Here is a 17,008-nt window from a genome sequence, read left to right as displayed (position 1 = left end):
ATTTAAAAATGGATCTTTTAGGCGTATTGTTTCTGATGGGATCTATATGACAAGAGTAGTATTTTTATCCTTTAATAAACCCATTTACATTAAAAAAAACTACTTCTACTAGTAGTAGTTAATACTATTATTATCATAATAGTATTAACAATAATAGTTAGGAAAATGTTTTGTCTTTAAAGCCCTTCATTACACAGCTTTGTTGAATACTTGATACTGATATGTCAATCAGAGCATGCTATGGTCTGCTATTTCTGTATAGAGACAGCATATTTAAGTCCCTCCCACACCGGAAGGAAAACAATCAATCTCCATTAACTTTGCATTGCATGAAGATGCCTACTTGTCAATTCCGTCTGCTATCTAACAACAGAAAAAGACCTATAAGCTGCTGCGGCTACACTAACGACAGGTTGAAGGTCCCATCGTAGGGGTGGGAATCACCAGATGCCTAACGATACATCACGATACTTATGCCACAATACAATATTATTGTGGATTTAAACATATTGCAATATCCTGCTATATATTGCAATTTATAACCTTTTTTCAAACTTCTATTTTTTTCCATTTTCAAATGATGTTCCCAAAAGAAAACTTTGTCAACATCTGTTTTATCTAAAATGACACATTTCTCTGTTTGTTCATATCACTTCAATTTATTGTTGCAAAATGGGTTAGTCAAGCAGACAAACTGACCAATACGTATAAAATAAAAGATCAAAACTTGGCGCCTGTGTATTGATACAGTATTGCCACTGAAAATATTGCGATACTATGCTGTATTGTTTTTTTTTTCCCCCGCCCCAAAACAAATGTTGATAGGTGTAAACCGAGCCCTGGGTATCCTGCTCTGCCTTTCAGAGAATGAAAGCTCCGATGGCCCGATCTGGAATCTTACCTCCCCTTTCTTTGCTTTGCCCATCATGAGTATTTGGCCCACCCATGTGATAGAGACATTATGGCTTTTAAACAAGCAAAGTAACAGTTGGTCAAGGCCACGCCCCCAGCCTTGAAGCGGCCGAATGGGGGGTCAGCATAGTTAGACATGTGGTGTGTATGAAATGTCTGTATCATTACTACGCTGCATTTTTATGAACTATGATATTCTGGCCATGGGTCACATCTCTGGCCCAGGTCCAGCAGCTCCGTCTCACTCTATTACTCTACGAACTCTAGTTGCATTCAGTAACTTATTCTGGGTTTTTCGCCCTGGCGGCAGCGAAAAGAGAGAGTTACCAGCTGAAACACAGGTACAAATACATGTTTACCTCTCATGCTTAACAATAGACAGCTGTGTTAATAACAGTTAAAACTGTGGACAAATGTCAGAAATGGGGACCGGCGCTGTTACCGCTCAGTCTCTCCATGTTGCTAGGGAGCCGTGTCTGAGTAAATGGGGGAAGATCTGCGCAGCGAGTAAGAGGAGAGATCCAAACACAGGCACGGCTTTACAGAAGAAATGGGTCATGTAATGCAAATTAAAACCATATCGATATAAACAACATTGCTTCGTTTGTGGTGAGGCAGCAGACATGAGGACATTGGGTGCACCGGTGCGACCTAGGAAAGATGTTAGTTGCATCCTAGAGCCCTGTGAGCTAACAGACACTAACTAGCACTGTCCACTGCTGTTTTCTGAAAAACAAAACAGATGGGACCAAATGTTGCGTTTACTGGTAAACATTGTGACCAACGTATGACCGCTATCTGTTGTGGAATTTTCCTCAGGTTACTTTGTCTTCCATGACTGTCTACATCTAGAAACCAGGCTGTGGGATGGAGGGAACAACTCAGACTGGCACATGATCAGACGGTGGTTTATGGAGCGGTAGATTGGCTTAGCAAAAACAAAAAGTGTTGTATGAGCGGAATGACTTGATCGTGGGAAGCCTAAATCGTGATCGTGATTAAAATTCAATTAATTGTGTAGCCCTAGAAGTCATCCAGCATTTGTAACACGCAGGAAAAAGAACAGATGATGTGGATGATGGTTGTAAACTTTCCATCTCTACAAGAAAACAATGAGTTTGAGGAGGTGGGAGGAAAACTGTCAGCCACTTCTCTGTCTGTAGCTGGCTCCACAATACTAAGCATCTATTCAACTAAATCAGGGAATAAATAAGTGTATCTTTTGTAAGAATGGTAATGAAATTGAAAAAAACAAAAATGACAGGACTCCAGCTATAATGGTAAACAAGTGCGGTTAGTAGATGTGATTACGCAGATCCTACGCAGATGTGTAGGACAAAAACAAGGACTTGAAGAAGAAGACTTGACTTTGCGTAAACATATGTGCCGACCTTCTTAAGCCAAGTAACGTGTTATCTGTACACATTTTGAACTATCCGCGTGTATGTCTACGCTGCCGTGTTATTGCGAGAAGAAAGCGACAGTTGAGTTCAGGACACGTGAAACGCAGTCTTTAGTAAAAAAAAAAGAAAAAGAAACCGACAGTTGAGTTTAGGAAACGTGACACGGAGGACAAGATGCCCGGTCTCCTGGGCGGAAGTGCTGTGTTTTACCCCCCCCCCCCCCCAAACTTCCTACGCGGATTTTCGCCCTTTCATTTTACTTGCTACGCCGTAAATTCACACGCAATTGCAAGGTAATGTAAGTCAATGGAGGCCAAACGCTGTTGATAAACACGCAAAAAAGTGAGGATGCGTCTTAATAACACATCACTAATGGCATACGAATTGGCATGTCATGCACACGCCATTTCATGAGATCAGTCTGTGAAGAGAGAGAAATTCCTGCACACTGCTCTTGCTGCTATATCACCATTTATTAAAGAAAACTAGGCTACTCTAGATGAAGCTCCAGAGGGACAAAAAAGTTAGTTTTTTATAATAGATGGTAATGCTACAGAAAAAGCTGTGTGCAGGATTTTCTCTCTTTTTCAAGTCCTTGACAAGGACTCTCTTTCTTCAAGTCCTTGTCTTTATTAATAACATTACCAATGGCTTAAAGTGTCCCAGGAAGTTGTGACCATGAGCAAGCATGCGCAATTTTTTAAATTCACACCTGGGATTTTTCTACATGTCAAAATGTCTTCTGCAACAAATGCCTATTGAAAACTCTAAAACATCAGGCTCACATCAAACACAACTGAGCCGTGAAGCCAGAAGATGTTGGTTGACTTAGAGAAACCAGATGGGGGCATCAGTTACCTAGAATTACTCTCATGGTGAAAGCTGAGCTGTTTTCACTTTTAAGACTTGTTCATTTCAAGGATGTACGTGTTTTACATAGCATATTACAACACAGACACACACACACACACACACACACACACACACACAAGACCTAGGGTAATTCACACAGGCCGCATCGCTTTTAAAACCATATTAAGCATTTGTAGTCATGTAATATTTATTTTAAATCAATTTGTTTAGCAGTGTTATAACAATAGCTACTTATGGTTAAGGTTTGTGTATGTGTTGGGGCACACTGAGCTGGAGAGAAGGTGGAGGGGTGTCCGCACCTTTTCTTAAAATTGATTTTTTTAATGAATGCCACTATTGACATCATCACCCTAAGGAACATCCTCAAAGGATCCAAATCCTCCTCATCCTACCAGACAAAATAATTGGTGATAACACTACCTCCTAATAAAAGGAGCACCAGTGGATATGCAGCTGTTTTTTTGCATTTCCTGGACATCACCTCCCCTTCCTTCAGGACCTCCTTCGGTCCCCGGACCCCAGCTTGGGAACCACCGGGTTTAAGCCATCCCTCTCTGCAGGCTCCATGCTACTATTGTCTAACAAGAGAGCGGGCAATTTGCAGAATAAAGGTAGCCTACTGTCTTGGTCTTAGCCGCTATGTGGGCTGATACATACAAGCAGGGCTGCTTTTAATGTGAAGCTGAAATGAGCGGGTATTATCAGCGGTAGTCCTCTTGTGTTTTCCCCCCGGAGAGCTTCGGCTTCTCGGCGGTCGGATGCTGGAAGTCCTCGCCGATAAGGGAGCACGTAGGGCTCGCAGGGAAAAAAAGGAGAAAGGACGCGGAAGGAAGGATAGGGGAGCATTTTAATACCAAATCGGGACACATGTTGAACTAACGGCCCGCTCCACCTCTCCCCCCCCCCCCACCTTCTCCTCGCAAATGCATTTGTTGCCTCAGTCGCCTTCCCGTTACTAATTACTCCGCGTTAGGATACAGCGGACCTCCTCTCTGGCTCCAAGGATCCTTACTCGCCGGTTTGGGGGACGATCATGGATCTCAGTAAAATCGTAAGTGCTGAAGAACAGATTTGTTTTGTTTTCTTTAACAACAAAAAAATTAAATCACCGACAGCACCACATACACTGAGACTTTGCATGCTTTTTTGGAGGTGGAGGTGGGGGTGGTGTCCGAGAAGTCCTGTTGCGCGCACACACACACACACACACACACACACACACACACACACACACACACACTGGCTGTTTTTGCGTTTACTTGTAAATTATGCTCTATGCAAGGGGGGACTTTTTGCCGATTATTGTAGATAAATGTGGGCATAGGAAGTTTGGACTTTGTTGAAGGTCCGAGCAGCAATTTGGAGCACAGGGTTCTTGAAGGGGGTCTGATCCCAGCTCAATAGAAGAACAGTTGAAATCCAATTAAATGTATTGGAAGTAATCATATTAAGAAACGGAGATCACAGGTTGAACTGCACAAAGTTGTGTTATATGTGACGTAGGTAGCTTTAACTGAGTCTAATTGGGGTAACAAGACATGTCTGAGATGTGCTCTTCTGTTGCCCAGTGCCTTTTACACATCTCAGTCTCCAGCTGTGGGTTAGTGGAAATAAAGTTCAGCAAAGAACATCTTAAATTTGCCATTAATATCAATTGCAGATTGTAGGCCTATTGATGTTTGTTGGAGAAAAACCTCAAAGACACTGTGTTTGTGTAGCTCCCAGCGTGTTTAACAAATGAAAGAAACAATAGTTATTAATTTAAAGTCAAGTGAGATGGTACATTGTCTTTATTACAAGCAGGACAGTACAAACAATATTTAATGGTTCGTGAAAGCTAACCCAACTCAAATCTTGTGTGCATTTCATTTTCTTTTCCTTTGAGTGCTGTGAATGATGCGATAGAGGCGAACAGGCTGGGTAAAGTGTCCAGAGTGTACTGGAGCAGGTGCTCATAAGCCAAAGCAACAAGCCCTTTCACTACCAACATGGATGGATGGGTGTACTTTTAGCCCTTTTATAGTAGATGTGGGGGAGGGTGGGCTGATACAAGCACACCAATAGTCCTCTTTCCAATGATCCTCAGCTAAGAAAGTTTGTATCAAAGGAAATACTCAGAGAAAAGAAGAAGAAATTGTACACATTCATGGTGGCAAATGTATGGAGAGGTACAGAATCCAGACAGTTTATTTTGATAACTGAAACAGGAAAATTACTCTCTGATTTCTGAAAAAAATCCCGGCTGCCCACATGAAGTCAGTTGGGACACACAGTGCAGACATGGCGTAGGTGTAGTGGTGGGTAATCTCTTCCTGCGGATCTTCATTTGGTTGTACTTTACAGGCTATTTGAGACAGACGTATTGATGTTATTGGAAAACAAGTCTTGTGAATCTAACCGAACCCCCTCAAAGCTGTTCTGCTTGGTTGATTGCCACCTTCTTTCTGCTGCTATGTTTTGGCTTTTTGGCATGTACTGAGATGCAGTAGTATGAAAACAAAGTCTTGATAGATGTAAGCCTTGTCAGCAAGCAGACTCTACATTCCAACACTGCATAGAAGTTGGTGATGCACAGGTTAGCCAAACACGTGCTGGATTTAAGAGTTTTGAGGAACTAAAAAACTTTTTTTCTTTTTTTTTAATTTATATTTATATATATATATATATATATATATATATAATATGTCTGTAGGATACAATTTCTAGGCCGGGACATCTGTGCAGCACCACAATACTGAATTAAGAATGGTTTGACACATTTTTTGCCATTAACAAATATTGCGCCCCCCGTGAGATTTGGATATTGCACTAGTCCATGTTGCCATTTCAATGAATTGTGATTATTTGTGCAGCAATATGTAACAAGCAAACAGAAATGCATTATAAGGGCTAAGATGAAGGAAAATGCACTTTTTCTGTAATCTAGGCACATATGTACAGAGGAGGGAACCGTGTCGTCCCTGATTGACATGCCTTTTTTGCCTCCACATTACTTAAGTAAGGTCTCTAGCGATGCACATCAAAAGATTCCTTGAACAAATTTAACAAATTGAGCTTTCAGTAGCCAGTCATATAGACTGCAGGGCTTAGAAAAAAAACACTGACAACAGTCTGTTTGCTGCAGGAGTTTTACTTTTGTGTGGCAGTTTAATTGGTGTCAGATCGCAGCATAATCCATCAAGTCCTATAGGAAAACGCACCCCCGCACACACACAAACTGTGATATCCACGTGTTTAGAGCCTTGCTGCACTGCACAGATGTTCCTTTTATAATGTGTCGTCATGACATCACCGGTCCTGCAGGAAGTTGAGCTTTAGAACCGAGACTACTTCACACCAGGCTGCAGAAAGCGGTCCTATTAGGACAGGCTCGTAAACCTGCCATGGGGGAGTGCGCCTGGAGAGTTTAATTATGCTGAGGCCTGGCCTTCAGCATCGTGTGTGTGTCTTTATCCAGCTGCTGCCCTCCACCTCTGCCCTCAAGAACAGAAGCCTAGTGCTCTGAGGTCACACATTGCAAATATCTTAAAGCTCTATGTTTTCATGCTTTTTATTGGGTTCTTGAGAGATGGCGTCATCCCATTGGGCATGGCTTGGTCACTAAATGTAGTGTTATTAAAGGGATGGGAGGTGCTCTGTGCATTCTATGAAAAACCATTTCCCTGCTACAGTCTGAGAGTCATTTCAGCCGGCCAGCCTGCATGATTGTAATAACGCTGATGAGACAACATAGATGTTTCACCATCACTTATGAGCAGAACTATTACTTGCAATGCAGATTCTGTTCACTGAGCTGATAATGATGCAGATCAATATGCAAACTGCATCACATCCTTCAAATGACGGCTGTAAAACATGACCTTTTGTGAGATTGTAATGTTCCTTCTCACAGCTGTGGGGAAAATAGCCGTTCCCAAAAAAAAAAAAAAGGGTCAGGCTCCTTTTTAAGAGGCGTGGAGTGACTGTTGAATGAGAGCGGATGTTCATGTCAAATGCAATACGTAAAATAGTCCTTAAACAAGCAACACAGAGGGCTCTGTTAAAAGGAGTGACCTTTAGAATTGGGTGGAGTTACTTTTGGAAAAATGTTTGGGCACAAAACACTTTTCCATTTATTCTGTGATTTATTTTTACTTTTTGTAGTTGTTTGTAAAGAGTGCCATTTCATGGTGTGGGATGATGTGTGTTTATATGAAACACACTGTGGTGAGGCTAGCTTTCGGTTTCAAGCGTTTATTTTTGGACGTGCATGTTGAACCGTAAAACCTTCCTTCCCTTTTTAAAAAATTTGTTTAGCTTTTATTTCATGGGGGACCCTTTGGTTTTAGTTGCATCTTGGCCATTACCATTTTAATTATAAATACTATATCCAGCTTCTCAATGCACTGACGCACACAAGAGTGGCGTAAAGAGTATATTCAGCTCAGCTTTAAAAGGAAATCCACTTTTTTCTTGGTCTTAGAGGAGATCTGACTGCTCATGTCTGTTGCCCCCTGTTTGTGATGCGCCCTTGTACCCAGATCTCAATAATTACTTTTGCAAGGACGATTCTATTCATAACTAAAAGCCAGAGTTCCAAATATAAGACCCAAGAAGATGTTACAAGCAGCGGTGTCCCTTTAAAGACACCTGGAAGAATCTGACAGGAAATGTGAGAAGGAGGAACGAAGTGTTCGGCCTGACTGACTTGCTCGGGTGCTGTCTGGGTCGGCCGAGCAAGGTTTATAGCTGGGCATTTTTCAGCAGGCAGGAAATGGGCAGTGCAGGGTGTGCCAAGACAGGAAGCCTGACTGAGCGCCTGCACCCCTCCCCACCACTACCACCTCTACCCCCAGTACGTCAGCCACAATGGCCATGCCTTTACGGCTGCACGTCAGCATTACAGGGCTGCTGCATTCACAGACAGCTGTGCATGTTTCCCGTTGTCATTCCTACCTTCATCCCCTCGCCGTACACCCACCCCCCTGTACAGTGCAGACACTGGACAAGTCTCAGCAGTAGTGAACCACCATTCATTTACACTTAAATCTCAAACGTTTCAAAAGCTCACTGTTACATGGAAACGGAGAATTGTAATTATTTGTCAACAGTTTGGTTTGTTGAGGTTTAAAAGATAACTTTGGATAAGGAAGAAAATATTTAGGAATGTAGACTCTACACACGTCCAATGCAAGTATTTCCTAGTCAAGTTTGTCAAGTGCTTGACAAAAGAAAATGCCGGGTTATGTAATGGTATCAAATAGTGTACTGGATAAACATCCTGTACGTCTAAATTTAGACCCATAATATAGATGGAGTTCAACAATGTGTTTGAGGGTTGTAGGTACTGCGCTTTGTCAATTTTCTCTGTATGTTTTTTCATTAACGTCTGTGCATGCCTGTGCTTTTTCTTACAAATATACTTGTTAAATGCAGTTAACATGCGTAGTTCTTTTTAAAGAGATGTGGGTGAAAACTTAGATACAAATAAAAAATAAAAAAGAAGTCCCATCACCATTTCTCAGTGCCCAATGTGATAACTTTAGATAACTTGTTTATTTTAAACATATTATATTTAGAGTAGGACTGGGCGATATGGAGGAAATCAGATATCACAATAATGCTTGACTAAATACCACAATGTCGATATTGCAACGTTATGGTCGGATTGACAATTGGTGCTTTTACAAAATATTTTACCAATGACATTTTAGATAAATCATCCCCAAAAATGTGGATATATATTGACTAACTAGGTAAAGACAAATAATAGTACAGCTAGAACAGCCGGGTAAGTTCAGAAAATGACATGACTTAACTGTAATGCAGCCTGTGAAACCAGGAAAGGACAACACTTAGGCCATATTACGATAAAAACATTATACAAAATCTAAGACAATATCTAGTTTAATATATCGATATATTGCCCAGCCCTAATTTAAAGTAATCTAAATCAGAGAAAATCACCAAATCCTCACATTGAAGATGAGATAACCAGTGAAATGATTAATCATTCCCCAAAATAGTTCTCCTTTAATAAGCTGTCTAATCGATTAATGGACTAATTGTTTAAGCTCTAGTCCAAATGCATTTAAAACCCCACAGATACAGCAAATCACAAAAACTGTTGATAAATCTAGGGAAGGAAATATTGCAAAAACACTGGAGATACATTGGGTAAGTACAGTACCTAAGTCTTGACGTTATGATGAAATACTTGCAAGAGCCAGTCAGAAATGATAAGCTGATAAGTTTGTTCAACTAAAAAGACTGCAGGATAGACGCATGATATGTATGATAGACTATCATGAGTGCTCCCGGCTCTGTGTCTTCCTCCCTCTAGACCTAAATGACTAGGGTCATGTAATCATAGTGCTGTAACTTAGATTAATCACTTCACTCCCATACTAAATCATCGGGGTCACACAAGGATACCTTCTCCGCCTCCTCGACCATGAGAATTTAAATCCAAACTAAATCTGAATTTTCTCTGCATTGAGTTTTCACTACTGGCTACAGGTTCATCTCAACATTAATGTTGACATAGCCAAACCAAAAACACTGCTTTTTTTCTCTGCTATCATCATGGGGTGACCATGATACGATGACATATCTCCAGGACTAATGTTGACATCAATTTTCCAAGGTATGCATTGGTCACAAGCTCTCGCAACTAGTTAGAGGAGTCAGGGTGGGGAAGTGAATCGATGACTGAGGGCTGTTTCATTTAGCAGGCTGAAGATGCTTCCTCTCTCTAGGCTTTGTGCACTGACCCTTCAGTGGACACAGCCAAGCTATGATCAGCATATCAATGCCCTGCTTTCTACAGAAGGGCCGTTTGGAGCTTGCCAGGCTTAACTTAACATGCTTTCAACAATGTATCAATAACACTTTTGTTCAGAAGCAAAGCTGTGGAGGAAAAAAAAGAGATGTTTTTGTAGATAGCAAGATGCAAAAAGGAGTTTTGTCTTCAGCTGGCGATGAATTGAATACGTCCTTATTTAAACTGTTGGCTGTAGTGTTGAAAGGGTGAATGGAAAGCATGAGGGAGGAAATTCAGGAGCAAAGAGCTGATCCCACAGAGCTGATTTTTACTCTTCATCCTCATCATCACCTGCTTCTCACCTCTGATTTAATTTCTCATCTTTTCACTCTGTCAGCTGGTCTGCATAGCTGGCCTCGCTGCGAGGAGCTAATAGGTCATTGATGCATCGATGCCAGCAGCCAATGCCAGGAGTCCCAGGCAGCTGGCGCTCTCATTCAACCCAAACACAAAGTACAAAGTCTCACTGTGGGCTAATTGGGTCATCCTCACGTGGGAACCAGTTGCACTGCGAGTTTCTCAATCATCCCTTGATTTTTGGTCGAAAGTGGCGGAGAGGAAAGGGGAAGCAAAATGAGCTAAAACACCATGACATTGAAACAAAGTGATGAAAACTGCTCTTCTTAAGCTCAGCTAATATCAAACCTAAATATGTTTTATGAGTGTAATTTTTACTACGTGACCCTTGTGCTGATGACAACACAAGATAATGTTGACAGATTGGCAACCAGGACAGTGACAGGAAACGACACAAAAGTAATTTCCCTCTTTGCTAATGCAAGGCAGATGTGGCCAGAGTGTAAACTCTGGCCAAATGTTTTTTCGCTGCGCTAAACACTGAATTTGATTTTGGAAATATAACCTCTGACAGACTGTCAGTGTTTGGGGGGAAATGTGCAGCCCGCTAACACCGAAAAGGCTCTGGTTAGCTTTATGAAGCTAGTTGCTAAATGCACCATGCTAAATGAGGGCGTATACACTGTCAAAAGTCTTTCGGTCAGAGAAAAATCACACTTGATAACAGGAACCTGCTCTAAAACATGTGGTTTTATAGGTTTATAGAAACATTTCTTGGTTAAAAAAAAAAAACGAAATTCCCTCCTCGGAAATGTCTTATACAATTATTTTATGAGAAAAGCTTTAAAAAAATCCAGCAAATTAACCTTGAGTGCATTGATCTATGCATCAAGTAAATAATTGTTCCCAACACTTATGGCTTCTGGAATTAAACCAAATTTAGTTAGTTTAACAAACAGGCAATCTTAAATGGAGTCCATATAGCATTATCTTAAAGTGGCCATGAAGGACATGTGTGGTGTCATTGATTATAATATACTCCTTTTTGTGTTCGGCATTAAGCTGTGCAAGGTATCTTTGTGTTTTGCCAATAACTTCAGAGCTGCTATTAACATTTCCTCGCAACTGGTTCTGCAACACTGTTGTTTCATGTGCAATAAAGCTGAGATAAGAAAGTAAATGTGAGTTGTTGTGTGTGTAAACAGGAAGTGTAAACTCTTACAAAGCAGATGCTTAAATTTAACTCAGTGACCTTTCCCTCGTGGTCTCGATCAGAGGATACAGACTGTAGGTTTGACCACAGTCTTATTTCAGGTCTCTTCTGCACAGCCTGGACAAGACAGCATAATCCCTGCTGTGTTTGACCTTTACAGTACAAACACACACACACACACACACACACACGCACACACGCACACACGCACACACACACAGCCAGGGTCACACAGAACACAAGGGGTGTTGCAATTGTAGCTCTCATGGTCATGTTTAATCAACACCGTGCATGTTTAATGACAGGAGCGGAAGCGTGGTCAGTCAGGCATCATGTTTACGACACACCCTGCGGCGTATCCTTGTCACCGCCAGGACTACGAGCCGAGCGCAGGCGGGTACATGACGTTGAAGCAGCCTCATTCGTACATTCCTCCTCCTGCCCTAACTTTGCTTTTGTGAACCGCTCCTGTGACTTTATCTGAATCTCACTCATAAATTAATCCAACTTGCTGGAGCTGGTGATGATTCGTCATTTAGATGTGGTATGTGGATGATGCACTCTGCTGTTGTTCAGACAAGACAGGAGCTGAATTTCTTTTAAATCCTAGTTTAGTTTTTGTTTCGAGCGGTGTCGTTGAAGGGTTTATTTTATGTCACAAATGAAAATATTCTCTGGACATATTAGATTCAAAACAGCCATAACACCTGTTAGCATATTTAAGGTTACAGATGGGTGCAGATGTTCTGGTTCAGAGATTTAACTAATGATTTTAGCAGAGTGTGTTGGGTTTGTGCCTGTAGCTACCAACGCTCCCAAGTTCTTCCTCTTCCCTACTTTATTCCTGCCTCCGTCCCACCCCTCCTTGCATGCTTCTCCTCCTCCAATGATTGATTACGGTGAACTACCAGTCCTGGCAGCTCACATACAGGAAGAGGAGGAGAAGACTCAGGACATCTGTGGGAAGTGAGATTATGAAACAGGCCTCCTGTCCTATGCTGACCCCAGGAACCACAGTCACAGTTCATGATTACCATGCAAACCATAGTGACAACATGCATGTTTGGCTTTATTTTTTTTGAACGTCAGCATATAGGAGCATATTTCGTATTTAGGGGTTGAGTTTCATGATTTTCGTGGTTTGATTTTCTCTCATGTGCAACGTGATTTGTTAGCCAGATGCTGCTCCAGAACACTTTGTTTTAAAAAGCATCTGAAACAGCTTTAACTCTTAAGCCATGTCGGCCTGGAACTTCTAGCCCGAACATTTCACATATTTTTTTCATCATACAGCTTTCCTGTTTGTCTGCTTAACATAACCTTGATGGAACATCAAGAAAAGAAAACAAGAACAAGTACAAGATCTTTAGCCATGCTTGCAGCATGGCTCTATAGATGGCCGTGTCTGTCAATTGGTCCAGACTGATATAAGGTCCAGACTGATGTAATTGTTGGATGGATTGCCATGACATTTTGTACATACGTTCATGGCCTCAAGAAAATAAATCATCCTGACTCTGGTGATCCCCTAAATTTGAATCTAGTACCTACATGAGGTTGACAGGATAGAATGCCATTTAAAACAGAAGTGAGCTTTTCAGAACGCTGTAGCTCCTCATCTCTGCTTGAGGCTAGCAGCTTGAGGCTACATCAGCCGCTGCTAGCAAAAGACTCCTGAATCTCTCATCAAACTATCGGCAGTACAGTTGTGTGGACTAGATCTTCGGGAAGAAGAATGTTTGAATTAAAAATAGTATATTTCTGGTTTTATAACTGTCCATTGTGAATCTGAAGATGTAAAAGAAGGCCATGTGTAAATAGGTCACATGTAATAATAGGTAATAGGTAATAACTTTTATAGTAATAAATGTGCTAGTTGACGATAACTTGTCAACTAGCACAGTCCTCTGGTCAGAATTTTGATTTTTTAAATACTTTGGTTCATGACTGAATACCTGCAAAATGAAGGTCCCATCAGCTTCTGCTGTACTTTGCGTTTAGTTCTTAAAAGCAAATGTTAGCATGCTAACAGGCTAAACTACAATGATTAAACATGGTAAACATTATACCTGCTCAACATTGACATGTTAGCGTTGTCAAATTGCCATTGTACAAGTACAGCCTTACAGAGCTGCTAGCATAGCTCTTTCATATTATTATTTTTATAATATATCAGACAGTTTTTTCAATTTTATCAAAGGAATAGCCCCCCCCCCCCCCCCCCAAAAAAAAAAAAAATGCTCACTGTGGGGAATCACTATCAACACTACCAACTCTGCAGCCGCTAACATCAAAACTTTACTGGTGGCTGTATTTCCGCCTGTTATTAGTTAATATTTAACCACAACAACTTTGTAATAGTCATGATTGCTGTCTAATTGTGCATATCAGTATGAATTCAAAACTCTCTGCAAGATGTATGCATCAAAAGTCTTGAGTTTTTGTATGAAGAGGTAGATGATACTTTAGGTTGAGCTGATTTGGAGGGGGCTCAATTTTAATCTGGCCAACATTTCTTAGTAAAAATCACAACACAGAAAGATATTCCTCTGATTATCCCCACGGGTTACAGTCCTAAATTCTTCTTTAGAAATGCAGGCTTCTGGCTTGGAAATGGAATCTATTTGTTTCAGTGATTGCTTTCTGTCCAAACTCTCAGTTGAGCCAATAAACATGATTGTTTCTATTTTATGATCCCATATTCTACGATTAAGCCAGAATAATGAAGTGTTTTTTGTGGTCGCAAAGACGCCCCCTGCCCTCTTACATACACTCAACATGCTCTGTCACTTCTCCCTAATTCAAGGTAGTGACTGTGTTCTGCAGGTGGAACATAAATGTCGTTTTTCCATTGCATGGTACCTGCTCGACTTGACCGCGGCGCCCTGTCCTCCTTTTTCCATTGCAGATTAGTACCGCCTCAGGCGAGTGTGGCTGGTCGTCATACCAGGAAACTGCCATGACCTAATGCGACACATACACAGAACGTCTAAGTTGTGTTGTTTTTGATTCTCGGCATGTGGCTGTTGCCACAGCCAGAAGACAACTTTTGTTTCAAAGGAAGCCGGAGTCAGCAAAAAATAAACTGCTGGATAAACTACTTAAACAAGGCAGGTTTATTAAGGACATCCCCGTCTTTCGCTAGCGATGATGACACAGTGATTGGTGTCGATTCTCATCGACCAATCAGTAGTCTGCGGGTTTTCACGTCACCTGTTGGTATCGCCTCAGCTCACTTGGAACCTTGACTGAGGTGGTACTAAAACAGGACCTGTTAGCAGGTACCAGGGACTTTTTTTCATAATGGAAAACCAAAAAAGGCGAGTAGCGTCAAGGCGAGTTGAGCAGGTTCCATGTAGTGGAAAAATGGCAAAAGAAGATACATGATGCCCTATGTGTCGCTTGATGACAGATGTTTGCCTGTGTAGAGCTCCTCAAAAGCTGAGACAAACTCAGGCCTTTCAGTGGCTGTTGAATACTAACGCTGCAGAAAATAGGTCAATCACCCTTAAATAAAAACGTTGCTGCTTACACATTCGTAGGAAAGGTAAACAAACATCTTTCTGAATTGTTGTTTAAAAAAAACTTTAAAAAACATTTTTCTGGGATCAGTGTGGAAATATTATGCTGATTTGTGTTCTCCATTTTTTTCCTCTGTTCTCCTCTGCCCTTTCTTTCCTCCTCTTTACAGGCTGTCAGCATCAATAAGGCCATCAACACACAGGAGGTCGCTGTCAAAGAGAAGCATGCCAGGAATATCCTCATTGTGTGTGTGTGTGTGTGTGTGTGTGTGTGTGTGTGTGTGTGTGTGTGTGTGTGTGTGTGTGTGTGTGTGTGTGTGTGTGTGTGTGTGTGTGTGTGTGTGTGTGTGTGTGTGTGTGTCCGTGCCTGCAGGGTAACGTTAGTGCAAGATCAAAACAATAAACTTAGTGTAACCCCATCATCTTCATGTGGCCCTGCTGCAGAGTTAATGTAGTTGTTTGGAGTCTACAGAGTCCCAGAGAGAGGAGGAACTAATACAAAATATCTGGAGCTCATCATGTTTGGTTTTTCACTTTTCAAAAAAGTGTGTTTTTTAAATATTAAAGAACATGCAAGTTGGATTTAAAAAATACCACCTGCAGAATAAATACTGAATTATATATAATATAGGATTAAACTAATCATAATTTTACTTAAGCAGCTCATTTGGGTTTATTTCTCTTTTTTTTGTCTGAGGTGTCGTGGTATAAGAAGATTTAATTTAAAACTGTAGTAATCAGTGTCTTCTTGCTTCAAGAGAAACAACTGATGAAAGTTTCGTAAAAATGTGTTCAAACTGATCATAAACATGTTTTATGTATGAAGATTGGTGATTTAAAAAAAAAAGAGATGAAGGAATGTAACATTGGTCACGAGTCAGACTAATGCCACACATAAAAATGTTATGTCATGCACTATAATAACGAAATGACCCTTGACCAGCACTGTCACCCTGCATCTTGGGAACCCATCATGAGAAAGGCGCCCACACTTTCTGGGCAGCGGTCAACCGGCTTCCTCTCTCCAGCAACGCGGTGCTCTGCTGGAAGTTCTGCCACGTCTTCCACAAGCTGCTGCGAGATGGCCATCCAAACGTACGTGAAGATGACAATATTGTACCACCGTAACCATTTTCACTCACGTATCATTAAACAGATCAGCCAAATGTGAAATTACACTAATGATTCATTCTTCAATTTATGTCACACCTCATCTCCAGTTAGTTACTTATCCCTGATGAGTCCTGCTTTATAAACTCTTCTCCCCCTCTTGGTCCTCCTCCCTCTATCTCCGCTGATGTCCTTCTAGGTGATAAAGGACTCCATGAGGAACAAGGCGGATTTAACTGACATGAGCAGGATGTGGGTAAGGACACAGAGTATTATGTTAATGTGGTCACATTACAGCATACAGTCACAACAAGGACCTTATGATATAGGGGATCTTCTCTACTGGGGACTCTGTATTTTGAATACCAATTGATTTGAACATGGATAAATGGAATAATGGATAATTAAAACTTCTTTTCCTTCCATATTAATAATAATTGTCTTACTGAGCCAGCTCCTGTAATTAGGCAGCGGCTAAAAGGCTGTCAGAAAATAACAACTTATCAGAGTGTGACTTTTGACAGCAGGTGGAAAACACCTTTTCTGACCTCACGATTGGACATTGGCCAAGTGCCATGTAGTAGCAATAATGGATGATTTACCCTAAAAATAAGAAGAATTGTAATTAAAGATGCTTGTATTTTGTTAATTAGCATGATCACAGTACAGCCACCAACTGTCGTCCTCGTTTTCTTCATCAGATGAACGTTTTTAGTCAGCCAGCCGCTGTTGGAGTGACAGGCATTGTGTCCTGTGATGGACAAAGCCATGTAAAAGCATGCCAAGTGTGACTGTCAGAACACCATGCCTGCCAGCAACATGTTGTGGCTAACCGACAGTAGTGTTACATAAGCTAGTCTGCTTGCTTCTCAGAGGG

At 41.2% G+C, this 17,008-nt stretch overlaps 1 protein-coding gene across 3 annotated transcripts in view; it reads left to right on the top strand.

Annotated features, from left to right (window-relative positions):
• hip1 (huntingtin interacting protein 1) overlaps nt 1–17,008 on the top strand; it is a 47,658-nt gene that overhangs the window by 5,925 nt on the left and 24,725 nt on the right. For 2 of the 3 annotated variants that reach the window (XM_034867417.1, XM_034867416.1), the window contains exons 2-4: nt 15,192–15,255; nt 15,974–16,116; nt 16,331–16,387. In XM_034867417.1, coding sequence (XP_034723308.1) covers nt 15,192–15,255; nt 15,974–16,116; nt 16,331–16,387 — 264 coding nt within the window. Of the gene's footprint in view, nt 1–3,648; nt 4,240–15,191; nt 15,256–15,973; nt 16,117–16,330; nt 16,388–17,008 lie in introns of those variants that run through there. The other variant, XM_034867418.1, reaches the window with a different exon arrangement.

Source organism: Etheostoma cragini, chromosome 3 (assembly GCF_013103735.1).
Source record: "Etheostoma cragini isolate CJK2018 chromosome 3, CSU_Ecrag_1.0, whole genome shotgun sequence".
Classification (NCBI taxonomy): Eukaryota; Metazoa; Chordata; class Actinopteri; order Perciformes; family Percidae; genus Etheostoma; species Etheostoma cragini.
Note: the sequence above shows the minus strand (reverse complement) of the source record. Positions and strands in the feature narration are given on the sequence as shown.